The following is a 20191-nucleotide window of genomic DNA, read 5'->3' as shown; positions in this document are numbered from 1 at the left end:
ATTTGATGCCGAAATTCAATCCTTTCGTACGCTTCATTTCCGTTGTTTGGTTGTTATCGGTTAGCTTTGCATGTTAAACTTTTGTGAGGTTTAATAAAAAGACCAACCAAAAGTCAACGTTTGAGTGTATAATATAGCCCAAAAACCTATCCACCTTGCACAGACCACCGGTGAAAAACCCATGAGGCATGAAAAACGTCCGAACCCAGCTCTTCTTTTGCCGGAACTTTAGATCAAAGAGCTATGATATGGTGGACGGTTGGTAGCGAGTAACCGGGAAGCTAATCTACACACACACCGTTGCTGACGAGCCGGAATACCGACGACCATAGCTAAATGTGTTATGACCATTTGTAGGGGTGTGTGTGTATGCCCACAGGCTGTTTATTTAGCAACTCTTGCATACCTGTGTTTTTTCTCACTTGCTTGATAAAGTGCCGCCAATCTGTAGGGACTATCTGTTATTTCAGGAAATTATAATCTACCCTACGGGGAGTGACTTGTTGTTTGGGAGTTTTTTGGTTGCTTCTAATGCTGTGGAAGTTGTGTTATCAGTCGTAAGTGGTTAAGAATATAAACAGGAAGATGAAAATGTTTATTTTCCTAAAATAATTTCTCACACTTTCTTTTGCGCGAGTAGCTTCAAGAATTTGAATGTAACTATTGAAGGAAAAAAACATTCAGAGAACGAATTGGGATGTAATTCAATTGGAAACTCCACACACGGTTAACGCTCCTTCAAAGGACAAAAACCATAACAAAAAGCACTCACATGTAGCATTTTCCCAGTAGTCACTCATGAGTGACTTTTTGTGTTGTGCAACATCCTACCTCATCGTCACCGTCACGCCGTACAGTGTAGGTATGTTTCTCGTAAAAGCTTTCCCAATCACCCTGTGAAAAAGCTTTCAGGATTTTGGGGTTTTGTCTGGAGTTAGCTTTTAGACTGTTGCTCAACACGTGAGCAGTGTGGTGATGTACCGTCTTCCAGTAACTTTGTCGCATCAACATTTATTTTCCGGCGGTGTGCATGTGTGTGTGTGTGCAGCCGCGTGACGTACCACCCGTTACTACAAATGTTGCTTTCTCTTTCTTCTTGCTGCTCAATCGGTTTTGCTGCCTTTGTGCCCGTAGTGTTTTGCCCGTTACGAATCGTGGTCGTATGGTGTTTTGGTTGTCGTTTCGCCTCAACCATGTCTCCGGCAACCGAGAGCGATGCGTCACTTCACGTGATCCACGGAGCACGATTTCGGGGTAACGAAGATAACGCTGCTTACAGCGCTGGCAGCCGTTTGTCGAGACGCTGTGTTCCAACGGTACGCATAACCATGCAGCATCGCATCGTTGCTGTAGCAGATGGCATTCGCGTTCGATCGGCAAACGGTAACGGTTGTGTTGTGAGCAGCAGTACGATTCTGTTCACATCCGGGAATGTGTTTTCGATAGAGGGAACGCATCAGAGCCCATTCCGGTTCTAGGGCAAGGAGTTTTTGTTCTCCAGTGTGTTTTTGTGTGTGGAGTGTTACTAGACAGGAAAAAATAGTGTCAGATTTGTTTTCCGTTCTATACAGTTCACACTATTATTTGTCCGCCGGATAACGTGGCAGAAGGTATTATATTTCGTTCCGTTGCCACAGCTGTTGCTCGTGCTCGCTAGAAAACGGCCCTGACCGTTATGAGTCTTCTTTTTTTTTTTAATTTAATTTATTCCCTTTTCCGGTTCATTGCAAGCAATCGAGCGTTTGTATGTGTGTGTGTGTTTGCCTCGGGTGTTTTATTTTTTATTCGCTTTAGCTTTAAAAGAAACCACGTGGAATAAAAACAAAAACGCTTATGGTACGGAAAAAAGCATCTCGCGTGGTCTATTCTGTGGACTGGTTTATGGTTATTACTTTTGTCGAGCGCGGGTTTTCCCAGGGTTTTTTTATACGATTTTCATTGTGGTTTTGTCTTAGTGAAGTTTTTTTTAACGAAGAGAAGGATGCTGCACTGCGTTTGAAGTTACAACACAACTCTGTGATGCACCATAAAACGGTGGTGTTCGTCCATCCGATTAGTGACCGCACGCTGCACCCGCACCGCAACATCCTAACCTTATAATCGTGATTTATGGTGTTGCTTTAAGAGCTTGTACTTGGTGGAACGTGTTCTACACTTTCCCTTCAGGTGTAAAGTGTTCATCATCACGACATAAAACTCACCAAGCACCCAGCCACAATCCCTGGCAATCGTGGGAATGTTTTGCGGTCGTGCGTGAGGTTGTGTAATCCGCAACGCCACTGTGCACGTACAGGAAATCATCTGATGCAGAAGAGAATTGGTGATTGAGTAGCCAGCCGCAGCTAATTGCAATGCTACTGCAAGCCCATACACCGAGCCGAGAACAGTCCGCATTTGTTGTGCATTACCACGAAACGAAAGGAAATCCTGTGGTGCAGAAAACAAAGGCACATTATGATGGCATGCATCCGTGCACAAACAACTTCCACTGTTGAGCCGAGAGTTGGAGTTGACGCGGTGTGTCTTGTGGAGTGAGTTCACCATCCAAAAAAAAAGTCACGATCACGTGAGCTGAATTTTGTATGCGTTTTGGTAAAGTGATGTTAGTGTTCTTACTTCACTCTTATTTCTAGAACTGTTCCTAATCAAAGCTGTCATTTTTAGGGCGGAAATATTTGATAGATTTCAGTAGCTTAATTTCCCACTACACCAATTTTTGGTAGTGGCTCTGTGTGTTTTGCAACTGACAATCATTGTGTGGTGAGTGTGCAGGGTGTCATTAAAAGCAAGTTACATACCCCTTACTCCGTACATATCCGGCGCAGTACGTCGTCAGACCTCATCACTATTCAGTATGGCGAGCGACGAACCGAACGCTCCCTCGCTGCTGTCACCCGTGTCAGGTACAGTGCCAAGCGCCGGAAGTTATGCAATACGCCAGCCACCGTCAGCTAGTATCGTTACCAGCAACAGCACGGTATCCACACAACCTGTTGCGGTCACAGCGGCAGCAAGCAACAATCCTCCTAATGGTCCGGCGGGTCCGGGCCAGCAAAGTTCACTGTCACCTCGCCGGCGGGCTCGGTTGCAGCGCTCGGAACGGCTACAATCCGACCACTCCCAATCGTCACCCTCGTACTCCTCCTGGGAGGCACTGATACGGGACAGCTTCGGTCAGATCGTTTGGCCCATCCGCATTACCAGCTGGGAGATGGTACAGAACGAACGAACGAGTGGAATTGGTGGTGCCGCAAGTGGTAGCGGGTTTATGGCTGGAGGTCGTAATGCTTCCTACCATGCGACCGATTACGTTGCAGCCAGGTAAGTTCGTGCGTCTCGGTATAGCAAAACACACAAATTAACTAGTCGAGGAGGTGGAAAACAGAATGAGAAAACAAATAAACTTCAAACTGGTACCAGCTGCAAAAATATGAAACTGAAGACTCGGGTGGAAAATCTTGCAAACTTGGTGGAAAATGAGCGAAAAAACAAAAATTTACAACACTGAAACTAACAAAAGAAAAAAAGAGCTACTTGACTGAAGATCCTCATCAAAGGTGGAGCAAATGTTTTTATTTTTTTACGAAACGATCGTATCTAACCGGTTTCGCATTCGGTTTTCTATCCGAATAACCATTCATCCGTATGACGGCCGCATCAGGCCGTCAGATGAAAGGTGAAACTTTTTCCCTTCACCTCTAGAGCGGTCCATTCTGTGGTTTTGCAAAATGGTGATGGAGATTCATTTTCCCAGCATGAATAACGCAGTAATCGTTTGTCTTTCTTTCTCTCTCTCTCTCTGTCTCGTGCTCGAAACCTTACGCTCGCCCTCCAGCGGGGGACCCGTTTGGCGATTGCATAATGGAATTATGGCGAAAAAACACCTGTAACAATTAAATCCCGCAGAGAATGGGAGTGATTTCGTTTATTTTTTTGCCTAGTCAAACTGTTGAAATTTGGCCCCGCAGGGGAGTGTGCTTTATTATGGTTTTTTCCCCGTCCTTACAAGTCATCCATTTTATCACGATTGTCGAATTTTATGGTTCGCTTTAGTCGAGCAGAGGGGCTTTTTGAAGGTAACCTGTAGATGACACGCATTGTAAAAAGCACTTGCCATCTGATAACTAGCAGCAAAACATGACAAAAGAAGTAATGATGCTAATGAGCTTCATTCGAAAAAAAACGAAGATGCCCACGGAAACAAAGGCAACCGGCTAGAAGCTTAAACAATCTTTAAGACAGCAATCAATTTTCATAACGTTTTCGAAGGTGGTCTTTTGTTAAAATTATTGTGCTTTAACGCTAATGTACTATTTATTTCTCGTGCTGCTAACGAACACTGTCCACAGTATACTTCGTGCTTCGTGACAAAATAACAAAAATGGCAATTTATTTGTATTGTGCTTAAGTAAAGAGCACCCATTTGCAGTAAACTACTAGACATAATATTGATTGTTATGAGAGTCACTTCAGCATCTTCAAGAGTACCACTTGTTTCACACTGTATCTTGCGACCATGTAGATATGAGTAAAGTTTTCACTTGACAAAAAAAAATCCAAACGATCACAACACGTCCAATTATAACTTTCTCCTTTCTGTTAGGCGCATTATGAATGCTCAGCGTCCGTTCAATTACATCAAAACCCCAGCTCACTTCCAGCCAATTGCCTGCCGAAGGGTGTTCACGGGTGTTAGATCGTCGGTAAATAGTCCCCGTGGCCAGGGTGTTTCCTTTCTTCATTACTTCCATTACTGGCAACTGTTGCTTTTATTGTGCAAAATGAATTGGTGGCAATCGGGTGGTACCTATTCAACCGAAGCCAACTCCGCGAAGAGTTTGTGTGAAGATGTTTGATGTAGTTGTTGTCTTTACGGCATTTTTCGAAACGTTTGTTTGGTGGCTTTTACTCACAGTTAAATGTCATACTCGAGTTGTGTTTTGCTAAACAGTTAGTGAAGCCCTTCTGCTTGAAAGGATACGTGTTCCCTGGTTTTACCTGATGTGCCCAATGCACGTATGTGTGCGTATGTGTCTTTAAAAAGCTAAAGGAAAACATAACGAACGATTGCCGACATTGCTGAAATGCCAGGCAAAAGAGCGAAACCGCCAACAAGCAACAAATGCAATAAAGTACCTACATGTACATACTTGCATGGTTTTTGGGGAATTTTCGGTATGTTTTCTGCTTCTGGGTGTTTTGTTGATCTTTATGTTATGCGTATGTGTGTGTGTGTGGAACCAAGTACCCCGAGGCAACCGGGCACGGTTTATATGGTTGATGTGAGCAGCCAAGATGGATGGTTTCTTGAACGTTACTTTGTAATATATAATATTATCGGTGGAAGAATTATGATCGAGCATAAAATGTGATTCGGATGACTGGAATGCTTCGCTCGTTTTGGCAATGCGTGGCATTTAATATGTGTTTAATGGCTTACGATTTTGAGACGTTGTTTGAACGACTTTCATGAAAATGATTATATAATTAATTTAGAATCATGAGTTTGATTCTTTTGTTTTAGTTGCCAAAATATTTTGTTTACTAACTTTACTTTAGTGAACATATTCTGAAAGTTTTTGCACGATTGAATGAGGATAAAAAATCCCCAAAAAACTACTTCTTTTGAAATTGTGCCTTCGAGATCAAATAACATATTCTAGTCTTGTTTATTGCCTTTTCCCCCCCTCCAAAAAACTTCTGCCTCGAAACCGTTTTAAGAAAACGATGCTCGCTTTTTGCTTCGATCGAGATTACTGTTAATACAAGCCTACACCCAATCACAATCTTAATGATATTGATTCGCTTCGATAAACCGGCAGTCAACCGGCACAAATGCCTTTACACCATTACCACTCATGGTCAATATTTTCTCAGCAGTACTAACGAGTCTGGTGTATTGATGTTATTTATCGCGCTACCTTAGCAATATTTCGATCGTAGATAAACGGCAAACGATCGGTAAGGTTTTTCAGCGACCTTAATTGGAGTACCGGGCGTCTCCATGGCGAACGCACCGGTACTTTGTGCATCCACCAGGCGTCTCCATGGTGTAAGGCAGGTAAAAGTTTTTGAAAGTAACACAACACAACATTAGTTGCTGATAAAATCGTTTGAACGTTCCACTGAGTAGATTATATGTACTTAAGTCATTTTGTTGTTTGTACATTGAATGAACCACATTTTAATGATGTTATTCATGTGTATTATTCTACAGTGTTATTGTCCTATAATGCCCGTCATATCATTTTTTTTGCTACATGTATTGCAATGAAATGTTGTTTTTTTATTTCGCCCAATCTCAGTACATCCTTGTGTGTAGTAAAACAAAGAAAGCGCCAGTAATCGCACAATGATTGAGATGGTTCTGTAGAACGAAGGACTTTGCTCTGGTAAGGTTTTTGTTTGACCTGATTTCGTGACTATTGTTCTTCATACAAAGCTGGCACAAAATGACGTATTCTACCATTACTCATGTCAATGCAGATAACAATCATAGCTTCTTTTTGGTGCATTCACATAAAGGACTTAAAAGGGGTTACATCAATGGACCAATCGTAAAAAGTCCGCAAAATACCAAACACTCGCACATGGGCTACGTTTTATCAGCGAAAAGCAAAGTATTAAACCGCTTACGATTACGATTCCATTTCACAGGTTAAAAGAAACGAAATATTACCAACAAAACAACCTTACTAGTACGGGAATCAAAACGGCAGCTCGTATAGCTCGTCATTTTCACTTGTTTATTTTTTTGACAAACCAACTCACCACTCAGCACGAAACAAAAGGGCTCGGCTTCGGCACCTCTTGGTGATCTAATTATTCGCGTCATGGATACGGGGTTTGGATAAATATTTAATTTCCGACGCGTTACATCTATTTGATACGCTTTGCAGCACACGGTGCGAACGGTGAAGGATATCAAAACCATTGCCCAGCCGTGTCTAATTACAAGACAAATACACCAAGCCTCAAATCGGTTTAGCACCCAGGGCGAAAGATATTCAATGCAACCGTTCTGTTTGGTTTCTGTTTGAAGGCAACATCAAAGAGAGAATGGTCAGTTTTTTTCTCTTTCCCATCGTTTCGGAGAAAGTGAAACACGAGCACGTGTTTTTTGTAGAAGTAGTAATAAATATGTTGTATAATATATACGAACAGCTTTGTACTGTTGAAATATTTCTTTCCTTAATGTAAGTATTACATCTGTATTTTTTTAATTTTATTTCTTCATTTTATGTCACCAGCACCATTGGTAGTTCGTTTTCAAAACAAAAAACATCAAAAAGCTTTGAATAAAGCTGCCAAGCTGTTCGTGATAATGTTCGGTTGTTTGATGGAAACATTTCCTTTCCGTAGCACGACGCTTCATCCTGCTTTATCTTTTGCTTGCACGTCACAGCACACTGATTGAGATGGAAGAAAGTGTTCCGTGTTTCCATCCATCTGTCCGGTCTTGACATGGTGTGGCGTTGTCGAGCAGACAATGACGTGAAACAATAATGGCTGTGGCAAATGCACAGGAACTCGTAACAAAGCTGTGGTATGTTGTGAGTTTTCTTTGATGTGCAAAAAGGGTTTTTTTTTGTACAAAAGTATCATTCGAGCTGTTATTTGAAGAGTTGGCTCGTTTAGGATTTGCTGGCAATCATTCGTAAACGTGCGATATAACTAAAAGATTTACATTTAAATTGTACAATAAACAAGCAAGAAAAGCAATCACATTATTATACCGATTTTGCTTCCCTTTTTGGTTGTTTTCTCGAGAATAAACTGAAGCTAGTTTAATTTCAATAAAAACAAGCAAAACCCCACAAGGATTGGAACCGCACGAACTTTTCATCATGCAGCAGCATTTCATTTCCCTTCGGATGCTTTACTCTTTGTCAGTTGATGGATGTTACCGTTGAGCAGTCAACGGACACACAAGCGCGCTCGCGTACGAATGTTTCGAACGAAGAGTGGGCGGAGGATTAGCAGCAACACCACATTGTACATTGTCAACCGGCAGGACTAGTCTCAAGGCTCGTACGAAGCAAATGCCTACATACTTGTACCCTTTTTTTCGTCCAAAACAAACACAAAAAAAACTTGTCGAACAACGAGGAATTGAAAGTGAAGAACAAAACCAAAAAAAAAACTTTCCTCTTTCGCTTTTGGTGTGCATTGAGCTGGGTGTTGAGAAACTTTGTTGAATGTTTGCAATCACTTTGTTGGTTTGTCGTTGGGAAATGGTTGTTTGCTGCAACTTTTTTTTTCTTACAAACCCGTTTTGTCGCATTGACTCGACTTCGGTATTGATTTGTTATGCTGTTCGTTCGATTTTTTATGTCGATGTATTTTCTTGATTTTTTGTTCCTTAATAGTTTCTGCGAGTTGTTATGAAGAGGTGTTAGTAACAAGCCACATTGTTTTGCTATGTTTTCCCTTTCGGCAAAGCTTGAATTGGAAAAGTTTTTATTACTTAAAGACGAAAAAAATAGAAGCATAAATCCATTCTTACACTGTAGACACAAAATAGTCAAATAGTAACGCATTCGCATTCATCGTAACGTGATGAGAAGTTTTATGATTCAATGCGTACGTTCTGTTATCGCTGGATGCCAGCTAACCTTTGGTCAGACGCGTATATCCATAGCATAGTGGAAACCATTTCACTTCCCCCTCAAGAACTCCACCCAACATCAAGCACCACTTAAAACAAAGTGTTAATTTTTGATCCTCGAAATATCTCTTTCGGCTTTCACGATAAGGGCTTTCCTAGACCTATGTTAGACCGTTGCAGGGGACGGAACTCAACGTGTTCCTGCAAATGGTTGAGGTTAAATTTAACGGTCCTATTACGCTGGATCTTGGTCGTTGGCAGATTTTCCAAACCTGCCTGCGATGTGGTAACGGGCCAGGTTGTAAATTAGTGCACGGATGTTCGTGCACGGATTAGATCAAACTGGGAAAGGCATAAAGTAGCAACGCGGCAAGGAGCCTTCTCTGTTACCATTTTCCATGGCACATGGTGGGCAGGTGAACAACAAAGAGGGTTCCACCTTTCCGATTCGTTGTGATGAAATTCATCCACAAAAACTTCATTGCGCTGTACACATACACAGTTACACGGTATGTGCACCTTGACGCACGTGACGCTGGTATGGTGGGTTCTGTTCGTGGCTTCGGTGGGCCCTTTTCTCGAGCCTTCCCCTCTCTAAAATCCCTTTTCCACGCAGTAAGCACTGTTTCAGATGTTACGCTACGGCAAAAACCTTTTGAGGTTTTGGAAAACCTTATGGAAAATGTATGGTGCTACTGCTGCTGGAACGGTGAAGTGGTTTAAGCCCGTTTGATGAAATTTGATGGCATCGGGGGCGAGTTGGATAGGAAGGGCAATGAAACGCTTGCATACTCTTCTAAGTAGACCGACGGTTTGAGGTCGCTTTTTGGGGTGTGGTAGGATTTGCAACGAGGTTCTTACTGATGCTTTACCGGCAAAACACCGCACGCAACGTGTAAGCAGTCGCTGCCGCCTTTGTTCGCAAACACACATGAAGCCATGGATTCCATCGGTGGTACTGCACTCACGTGTGTGACGCGCGCCATTACAATCGGGAGAGCTCGCGATACGTGTAACGGGAACACCGTGTTGCACGCGTGCATTGTGCAAAGCTTCATTTCACAAGCGGAAGCTTTAATCAAACTTTATGAGTTTAAAAGTTTCCCCCGCCCAAAAATGCAATCCGGTTTTGCTACGAAGCGCGAAATGAAGTGATGGAAAGGTGAGACCGAAATGAGGTTGGGGTTTTTTTTGTTGTTTTGGGGCCGGTAGTGGTAGAAGTCTGGGTAATAAAGATACTCATAATTAATTTACGTGAGAAGCATTAAAACCATTAAGCATGCACCGAACCAAAGTACGTGGAAAGAAAGTAGAGCTATTTTGAAAATACTCGCGTTGCACGTTGTATGAGTCACGCGTTCGGAATGAAAATGGAGGTTTTTTGTTCATGGTGTAAAGAAATCTTCAAAGTATCTGTATTTATAATGTGAAATATTGTTCATGCAATGGTTTTGGTGGTAGAAAGTTATTAGCTTTATGTTTATAAACTTGAAGTTAATTAATAATTAAAAACTAAAACTTAAGCCATGGTAAATGACCTACCGAATGTGGGAATACAGTTTTTCCTCTTAAAAAGGACACGATATACAATACAATTTCGTCTTATTTTAATGTATAAATTAAATCTGTTTCATGGTATTTCTGTATGTACCATAAAACGTATTACAAACCGAAGCTTTCAACGGTGGAAAATCCAAACCCATACATCACACCAAACACTGACATTCGCTTCCTGCACAGCATTAAAGTGGTTCAATAAAATGTAAAACACTAATTACCATACAAATGAACATTGCATTCGCTTCGTAAACAAGTCAATGTATGCCACCAAAGCAATAACACAGAAGCGTTATAAAAAAAACAACTTTAAGCCAGTTCATCCGTGATTCGATTTCGAAACGGTTACATTCGAATGGGATTGATCGAGCAGGATTGGAACGTATAACCTGCTTGGTATACTACACCTTGCTACCAACGAACGAAACTATAACTTACAATACACTCCTCTTTATCCACCATTGATGCAGCTGTAGCTGTATTGCACTTCTTTGTCCGCTTTGGAAAGTGTTCGTGACCCAAATGAAAGCAGCAAAAAAGATGAAACTTCCTTTTTTTCTGTTACGACGCTTCAGAATGCAGTTTAACCATTTTACATACATTGAATTTTCAAATACACGCAAACCGACACACACACACAACTAACAGCTGCGAATGATGCACCAGTGTGTAATGCAGTGAACGAAACGAGCAGCATCTTCTGCATCGCCGACGTTCACTTTTCGAAAGGATCAGATTACGCAGCAAAGTTTTCTCATTCCGTGTTCTCAATTTTTCCTGCCCGTTCTGTCGTTTTTCATAAAATATGGTGGATGGTCAATTTTGTTTTTTTTTTTGCACTTACCAAACCACGAAGTTTGAGTGAGGTTGGTTGCAAGTTGTAACCCATTGTGTGGCTGTCAGTATGCATGGATTAACTTTCCATTTTAAAAGGAGAAGAAGTTGAAAGATTATGTCGTTTTTTTGCTCTCTCTTTTTCCCCGTTTATTTAAGCGATTTGTTTGTGCAAGCAATTAATTGAAATTGGTTAAATAGAGAAGGCCAACGAGATATCTTGATTTTTTTTAATAAATTGTTTTATAATAATTATATAATTATTGAAAAAAAAACAATAATATTTCATAACATATTCAGCGCACATCTATAACATTTTAATTATAAATACATTAAATAAACCTTTAAAGTCCCGTAAACAGTTAACTTCTTCTTCACATCCGTGGCTTTTCAATTGCCACGTCCAGCTTCTACCGGATGCTCCCCAGGAGCGTTACTGATACCTTTTCACGGTCCAAAAAGTAGCCCCAAGAGAGAGATGATAAATTATTAACATGCTTCCTTAAATTGCTTACCTTTGGCATAGGGAGGAAACCTTAAGAAGGCACCGCAAAGTAAAGGGGAATAATCAACATGGTGCTTCATGGCTCTTTAACCGTGTCTGGCGAGATTGGCGTCTTTGACATTTGCTTACTTCTCATTTCGAAGGCAAATTTAGCTGAGCCAACCCTCGGCAATAACAGCGTTATGCTTTTCCATCGTGGGGGTACACACAAAATAACATACTTCCAGCGTTAGCGGAAGGGAAAGAATTTCAAGAACAAGCTTCATTGCATGACGTAACGGGTGTACGCACAGCAGTAGTCTTTTGAATTCCGGGAGCATAAATCGACGTAACTTTGGAAGGAAACGATTACGCATTGCATGGGAGTTTAAACCCGGCCTTTTGTGGTAAACAACGTATTTGGTTCGGATTGACGCTTACGGCGCGAGTTCGATTACGACGGTGGAACGATCGGTGCGCGGCACTTACTCCATGAGTGGAAATAAAAACTCTAGACGTGTACTCATGTCAAGAACTCGAGTTGCATCAGCAACATGCTTCGTCCACGATCTGTAACTCGGCACTGTCTACCTTTGCTTCTCGAGCGGCTTTTATTTAGCGCTTTCTCTCGGTGGTCAGCCACATTTGTCCATCATGGTTTTGGCAAATGTGTGGCTGCTGGGTTTTCTGGGTTTTAGTTATTTTGTGTTTACAATGTGCAGCCCTTCCGTATCTTTTCTTGCTGTCAACAAAAGTTGCGTTGTGTTACAATGTGATTTCCTTGTTTATCGAGTGCAGCCCTTCCGTATCTTTTCTGTGTGTGGCCTTGATATAAACAAAAGTTGTGTTGTGTTTATAATATGATTTCCTTAATTGGTTCTAGCCCTTTTCCTGATTCGCACAGCAGATATGGAATGATGTGTCAACAGTTATGCTACAATGTGTTAGCAGATATGCTACACCTCCCCCCTTTGGAAGAATAATGTAGTATAGCGAAATTATTCTCCTAACTTGATGGCTCTGTTTTTATGTATGACTTGTTTTTCATGTTGTGTATTTTCGATTTCGATATTTGTACCTAATATTTTCGTTACTGTGTAAGGACCTTTGAAGAGTGGGTCCAGTTTTCTTCTATTTTCGTTGGTTATGGCCACTTTGTCATTTAATCGTATTTGGATGGGATTGATTTTTGTTTGCTGTTGTAATGTTTTGTCTTTCTCTCTCTCTATGTATTGTTTCGTTCTATCGTGTGCTATTTTCAGTCTGTATCTAAGCTCTTGCGCATAGTCTTCATGATTGTATATTGTTGCGCTGCTTTGTACTATTTCTTTTTGTAATTTCTCATTTCTTCCGAAAATTAGTTCAAATGGTGTATAACCATGCTCTAAGTTTGGTGTTGTGTTATATGCGAATGTGTAGTAATTGAGCCAATTATCCCAATCATCTTTATGTTCATTAGTGAAAATTCTAAGGTATTCATTTAAGCATTTGTGGTTTCTCTCTAATGCTCCTATGGTTTGTGGGTGATATGCTGTTGCGAATTTTTGTTCTATTTTGAGTAATTTGGAAATATTGCTAAAGATTTCATTTTTGTATTCTGTACCCATATCCGTTCTAATTTCTGATATATTGGTTCCGTATGTTAACATGAATTGTTCTACCAGAGCTTTGGCTACTGTAGTTGCTTCTTTGTTTGGAATTGCTATTGCTGTTACATGTTTCGTGAAATTGCATTGTATTGTTACAGCGTATCTGTTGTTGTTGTACGTTTTCTGGAATGGTCCTACTGTATCGATTGATATGATTTGAAATGGTTGTATAGGTGTATCTGTTTTTACAAATGGTTCAATGGTGTTCTTTTGGTGTTTGTTTAGTTTACATAAGTCGCAGTTGTTTACAAAATTTTTAATTGTTTTCTTCTGATTTGGCCAAACATATTCTCTTCTTAGTTTCTTGTACATTTTGCATTGTCCTATATGACCTCCTGTTGGCGTATTATGCGCCTTTTCGAGTATTTCGTTGATTTTAATTTGGTCTTCGATGTATTTTGGAGCATCGTAAATTGTTATAACGATCTGCTTTAGTGTTTTCTTAGCAGTCTCCTTTATGATAGATTCTCCTATCCTTTTTAATAACTCGTCTTCTGATGAGACGGCGATATTTTGCACATTGTTTTTAATGCATTTGTTTTCTATTTCGCGGAGAAATTGCACTAATGCTGATTTCTCTTTACGTCGTTGCAAATCCCTTTCTAGAATAGGTTGCTTGCTTCCTGTTTCTGATTTTAACTGGATTTCTCTTACTGATAAGAGTTCCTTCGTTCTTTTCTTGTTCTTTAGAACTCCTAAAAGTTCTATAGTATTTTCGTTTTCTCTGTACGCCATTGTTAGTTTTGGTAGTCCTTTAACTTCTTCGTATGAAAGTGCGTGTAACATTTTAGGTTGATCAGACTCTAATATGTTTGTAACATTGTCTGAAGTATTGGCGTTTGTCATTGATCTGGTTATCACATTGATGGCCTTAATCTCATCCGATGTGATTGTGATGCGTGACAAAGCATCCGCTACTACATTCTGTTTTCCTTTCACGTGTTCGATTCTAAAATCGAATTCTTCGAGGTCAAGTCGGATTCTCGTTAGTTTGGATGACGGATTTTTCATACCGAACAGGTAAACTAACGGTCTGTGGTCCGTTTTTACTACAAAACTTTTTCCAAATAGATACGGTTTGAAATGCAAGATTGCCCAATGTATGGCTATTAGTTCTTTTTCGATAATCGCTTTGTTTGACTCGCCCTTTGTGAACGTTCTGCTGGCGAACGCGATTGGTAAGTCTCTTCCGTCATAGGATTGAGACAGTACTGCTCCACATGCTGCTGTGGAAGCATCCGTTGTTAGTATAAATTCCTTTTCGAAGTCGGGATACTGCAATAGTTTTGGATTCATCAGCGTCTTCTTGAGGTAATCGAAAGCCTCTTGGCATTGCGCTGTCCAATTGAATATTGCCTTCTTTTTTAACAGATTGTTAAGGGGTTTTGCCTTTTCTGAGAAGTTTGGTACAAACTTCCTATAATAATTGCAAAATGCAACGTATCTTCTTACGTCATCTACGTTTGTAGGAATCGGATAGTTTTTGATACAGTCGAATTTTGAATCATCTGGTAAGATGCCCTTGTCAGTTATCTTGTGCCCTAGGTAAGTGACTTCTTTTTTGAAAAAGAAACTTTTTTCTGGATTTAATTTTAGATTATATTTCCTAAGTCTCTCAAAGACTTTCCTTAAGTTCGTCAGGTGATGGTTTTCTGAGCATCCTATTACCACAATGTCGTCTACATATACAAATGCACATTCTGGAGATAAGCCTGTCATAGCCATTGTCATCATCCTTTGGAAACTGTTCGGTGAAATATTTAATCCAAATGGAAGTCGTTTAAATTGATAATGCCCGTCGGGGCTGGAAAATGCTGTATACTTCCTAGAACTTTCTGATAATGGGATCTGGTGGAATCCTGACATAAGGTCTAGTGTGCTGAAAAATTTTGCACGACCTAGTTGATCAAGGATTGCATCGATCCTAGGCAATGGAAATTTGTCTGGTAGCAACTTTTTATTTAGTTGTCTGAAATCAACTACCAATCTCCATTTTTGTTCTTTCGATGTCTTTTTCGGAACCAGCAGTATCGGTGAATTGTAATGCGATACTGAATGTTCTATGACATCGTCCTCAAGCATTTTGCTTATCTGTTTCCTAATTTCTGGCCCTTGAGCGTGTATTTGCTTATAATTTGGTATGTACACAGGAGACTTGTCCTCTAATCTAATTTTCTGCTGATAAAAATTGTTAGTAGTTAATTTGTCTGTATTTAAATGGAATATATCATTGTATTCCGTTAACAACTGTTGGAAGGATTTATCCGTTTCTTCGGAGATGTTTTCCTTTTGTATTAGTTGTTTTAGTGCGTCATACCTAGCTTTATGAGGGTTAGTATTATTTTGAACTATATTGAACGATCTTAGTGGTATGGTTTCTATGTGGTTAATTCTAACTAAAGTATGGTTGTTAGTAGTGTTAATAAGCTTAATGTATGGATTGTATTTGTTTATGATAGTGTTGCCTATCAGAATGCCATTTTGCAATTCTTGTGCGCACACTACCTCGTCCTCTTTACATTTTTCTAAGAATGCGATTCTTTTTATAATTTCGCATCTGGGAGGTATCAGTGTTTGTCCTCTTAAATTGTCTTCTATTGGTATCTCTAGGTATTCCCCATTATGGCGGACTCCTATTATCCATAGGTCGTAATCTATGTTACACCTGTATTTTGTAAGGAAATCTTTTCCAAGGATGCCGTCCAAAGGAAGTGGAAAATTTTCCGGGACTATGTGGAAGTCCTGGCTGACCTTGGTTCCTTCTATCTGAATATATGATGCTGCGGTTCCCAGTGATGTCACTGTTCCCTCGCTTATACCTGTAAGGGTACATGTCCTATTGGGGTTTATAATCTGAGATGGTTTCAGTGCTTGTCTTTTTATTAAACTAAGATCTGCACCGCTGTCAACCAAAAGCGTGCAAGGGGTATTTGCAAGCCCTAATGTCACATAGACGAAGTTCGTTTCCTTTATATTTATTGAAAACGTTGTCCGTTGTATCTCCTGTGTGGATACGTGGTCCCCGCGTCTGCGTAGTGGTTTCTGGAGGGACCACTCTGACCTAAAAAATTATTCCTGCGCGGAGATTTTGATCTGTTTCTCCAGTCATCGCGGAATCTATTGTTATTTCGTCTTTCAAATTGCGGTTGGTTTCTGTTATAATTTCTCTGACGATCCCTTGACCAACCTCTCTCTCTGTCCTGGTTCTGTGAGAACTGTACTGTTCTTTCTACCTTGTTAATAGAATGTACCACGTTCTCATTCTGCTTTCTTTCGATTTCTACCAAAGCTTCTATAGCGTCTGGTAGAGTGTCGAACCTACCGGACATTACTATTGTCTGGTATTGTTCTTTCTTTAATCCGTTAGCAAATGCGGTTATTCCTGCCTTGTTTGCTTTTTGTAGTGCTTTCGATGGAGCAGTTTGTTCAGCAATGTATGCTTTTTCTAATTGTTTTGCTAAACATTGGATTTCGTTAGCAAAATCTTCTGCGCTTCCCTGCTGTTTGCTTGCATTCATTGTTGCAGTAAGCGATTCTGGGGTTGCTTTTCTCTTGCATTTTTCTTTTATGGTTTTAATGATCTCTTCGATTGACGAAGGTTCATTTCCTACAACTGTTTTTGCTTTTCCTGTCAATTTCGAGACGATTATCGATATCGCGGTTTGCGCGTTTTGCTCATTAACGGTGGTTTTTAAAGCCGTTAACGCAGCGATAATGTTATCTGCTTCTTTTTCGTTTCCGTCATACCGAGGTACAACTGCCGAAGCTAGTTTCAACATTTCTGCTGGAGACGTCATGGCTGTGTCTATGGTCTGCCTACTGTTGTGAATTTGTAATAGGGTTAGGATTTCCGTGTGGAGTTGTCTGCCCTCTTTTATGTATTTTGTTAGCGTAGTGTCGTCAAGCTTGTCTTCTGCCTTCAATAGCTCCTGCTGTAGCCCTGCGTAATTCTCTTCTGCTTGGTACGTTAATTGGACCAACTGGCATGTGCGAAAATTCTTTGTTATATCTTGTAGTTTTGCTTTTATGTCTCCTAAAATTTGCAATTTTTCCCTAATTTTTGCCATCTAATATGGACTTTTCGGAGTTTCGCTTAACGTTAAGAAAAAAAAATCATATTTTTTTTTCTTTTCTCTTCTCTTTTTATATTTGCCTTGCTATAATTTTAACAAGTGTCGCTCTCATTTTCCTTAATTCTGTTTGCGTATAACTCATTACCTCGTCTGTCGGCGATAGCTTGTCCGGGTATGCGACGTGCCGGTACACCTTCAGCCACCAGGTTGCGTACAGCTTGTATGGGCAGATCTTGGTCCAGCTCAGGTACAGCCTCGCTCGTTCGTAGCTGCGTCGAAGTTCTTCCCGTCGGTGCTGGTTTATCTTCCTGCTTGCCATTTGGGTTGTCCTCTGGTTGGTTCACGTTCTGCTGCGGTGCTGAGGTGGTAGCTATTCGTTTCCGTATCGCGTTTCGCACCGTTTAAATATCGATTTACACTCATTGTTTTTTGTTACGATTTTTATACTGTTGCGTCCAGCAACAAAGATTGCGTCCAGCAATCACGGATTTCTTTCCCTAAATATTTACTCGCGACACGCAGTTTTCTTTAACTATACTCTATATTGCACACGTGTATTTTGTGTGTTAGTGTGTGTATTGTGTGTGGTGAATTGGTATGGTGTTAAAAAAACCTCTGCTTCTTGTCTTGTTACTGAGTCGCTAGGGAAAGAGCCCTGGCGCCAGCTTCGGTGGGCTTTTATTCAGCGGCACTCATCTCGCTCAGCCGAATATCCTCGCTGAGCCGAAGCTCCTCACTCAGCCGAAATCGCTATCTAGCGTCATCTAGCGGGAACGCGACGTGGCAGTGAAAGTTCAATTGAACCGTTTTGCAGAACACTGGGCCCCGGTGTTTTGAGCTGTCAAAACACCATCTCGTGGTTCAATGTCAATAACAGCGATCTTCACTGCCGGCCGCTCTAGAACCTTTCCGCTAGCGAGTTTCACGTGCACTTGCCTAATTTCTCCGTCCTTCGATGGTACTGTCCGTACTACGCGTCCCTTTGGCCAACATCCACGCGGGAGGTTGTCGTCGACAACCAGCACCAGATCATCTTCCTTCAAAACCCGATTCGTCTGGAACCACTTGCTTCGTCTGGTTAGCGTTGGCAAGTATGAGGTGACCCATTTTCGCCAAAAAACATTTGCGTACGCTTGAGATGTCCTCCAGTTGTTTCGCAGGCAGGCCGCCGAGTCATCTAAGCTGCTAAGGGGTTTCGTCCCAGCTGATGAGCCTAGAATAAAGTGGTTGGGTGTCAATGGCGCTTCGTCTTCACTTTCTACGGGAACTTGCGTGAGCGGCCTTGAGTTTACTATCAACTCCACTTCCATCAGCCAGTTCGCGAACACCGCATCTGTTGGCGCACGTGCAAACCGCATGTTGTTTAAAGTGCGCTTCACCGTTTGCACCAGTCTCTCCCATGCCCCGCCAAAGTGTGGAGCAGCCGGCGGATTAAACTTCCATATCGTGTCTGGAAGGTGCATCGCTTCAACCAACTCGTGGGTGTTGACTTCTGCAATAGCTTCTTTCAATTCGCGATTTGCTCCTACGAAGTTGGTGCCCCGGTCCGAGTAAATCTCCAACGGCGTACCGCGACGAGCGATGAAGTTCCTCAGCGCGAGGATGCAAGAGCTGGTTGACAAACTTGTTGCCACTTCAATGTGGATCGCCCGGATGGTCAAACACGTGAATAGTACTCCCCAGCGCTTCTCCTGCCTCCGTCCGACAGCAACAAGGAACGGACCGAAATAATCGATCCCAACGAATGAGAACGGTCTGCAGAATGGAGAAAGACGCGCTGCGGGAAGTTCACTCATTGTGGGTGCCGTAGGTGTAGCGTCACGGATTTTGCACGTCATACAGTTGTTCCGTACCCGATGACAAGCGCGCCTCAAGGCCGGAATGTCGAACTTTTGCCGGGCTTCGTTCATTACGGTTTGATGATTTGCATGTTGGTAGCGTCGGTGGTAATCATCAATTATCAGGTCGGTGAGGTGGCCAGTTTTTGGTAAGATGACAGGTCGTTTCATGTCATCGCTGATGTGCTGGCAAGCGTCGATGCGTCCGTGTAGCCGTATGACGCCGTACGTGTCCAGGTAGGGGCTTCGCCTAAAAAGAGTGCTACTTTTTTTAAGATTTATTCTGTTTCTTTTAGTATCCGCCTGCCCCTCCTGAAGGATCCTATACTCATCTGGGTACTCTTGACGCTGTACTTGTATCCAAAGTGTGCGTTCGGCTTGTTGCAACTCCAAATGAGTTAACGGTCCCAGGATGCGCGAAGCTTTTGGTTGGCGCGCGTTGTTAATAAAGCGCCAAACATACGCAGCTGCTCGTTGCAATTTTCGCCATCGCGAAAATCGGTCGATAGCTATTAGCGGTTGTGTTAGATGGTGCACTGTGACGGTTTGACGCATTTCTTCTTCCGTGGTACGGACATTTAACGACGGCATGTCCCATTCATCTTCGGGTTTCCGTAAAAAATCAGGACCGTTAAACCACTTGGTAAATGTGGTGTGTGGGTCAAGGTTTGACCACTTAGTGCCCTCATCGGCGACGTTGAAAAGTGTAGGCACCCAATGCCATTCATTCATGGTGGAGTTTTCCAATATTTCTCCTACCCTATGAGCTACGTATGTGCTGTAGCGTCTGTGATCGGAATTGATCCAACATAACACATCTTTTGAATCTGTCCACAGGAATCGGCGTTGAATTGGTATTCGGTGTGCCTTTTCAATAGTTTTAGCTAGACGTATCCCTAAAACAGCCGCTTGTAGCTCTAATCGAGGAATGGAGATGTATTTCAAAGGCGCTACTCTAGTTTTACCACCGATCAATGCTACCTCGTGTTGCCCGTTCGACTCGATCCGAAAATATGCCACTGCAGCATATCCATCTTTACCAGCATCGACGAATATATGTAGTTCAGTATTACAACTGTTAAGGTCGATGGCGAGGCGGTAGCATCTTGGCACTGAAAGCTTTTGAAGCTCAGGTAGGCATGCGAGCC

General features: G+C 41.6%; 1 protein-coding gene across 6 annotated transcripts in view; it reads left to right on the top strand.

Moving 5' to 3' along the window:
- Nucleotides 1-20191, top strand: part of LOC125762044 (GTPase-activating Rap/Ran-GAP domain-like protein 3) — a 97388-nt gene that overhangs the window by 16865 nt on the left and 60332 nt on the right. The window contains exons 1-2 of one of the 6 annotated variants that reach the window (XM_049423755.1): nucleotides 1342-1610; nucleotides 2665-3321. The exons of 4 other annotated variants lie outside the window; for them this stretch is intronic. In XM_049423755.1, coding sequence (XP_049279712.1) covers nucleotides 2855-3321 — 467 coding nt within the window. In that variant the 5' untranslated portion in view covers nucleotides 1342-1610; nucleotides 2665-2854. Of the gene's footprint in view, nucleotides 1-1341; nucleotides 3322-20191 lie in introns of those variants that run through there. One more of the 6 variants, XM_049423754.1, reaches the window with a different exon arrangement.

The sequence above is a fragment of the Anopheles funestus genome, chromosome 2RL (assembly GCF_943734845.2).
Source record: "Anopheles funestus chromosome 2RL, idAnoFuneDA-416_04, whole genome shotgun sequence".
Classification (NCBI taxonomy): Eukaryota; Metazoa; Arthropoda; class Insecta; order Diptera; family Culicidae; genus Anopheles; species Anopheles funestus.
The sequence above is the reverse complement of the archived record's forward strand: the minus strand, read 5'-3'. Positions and strand labels throughout refer to the sequence as shown.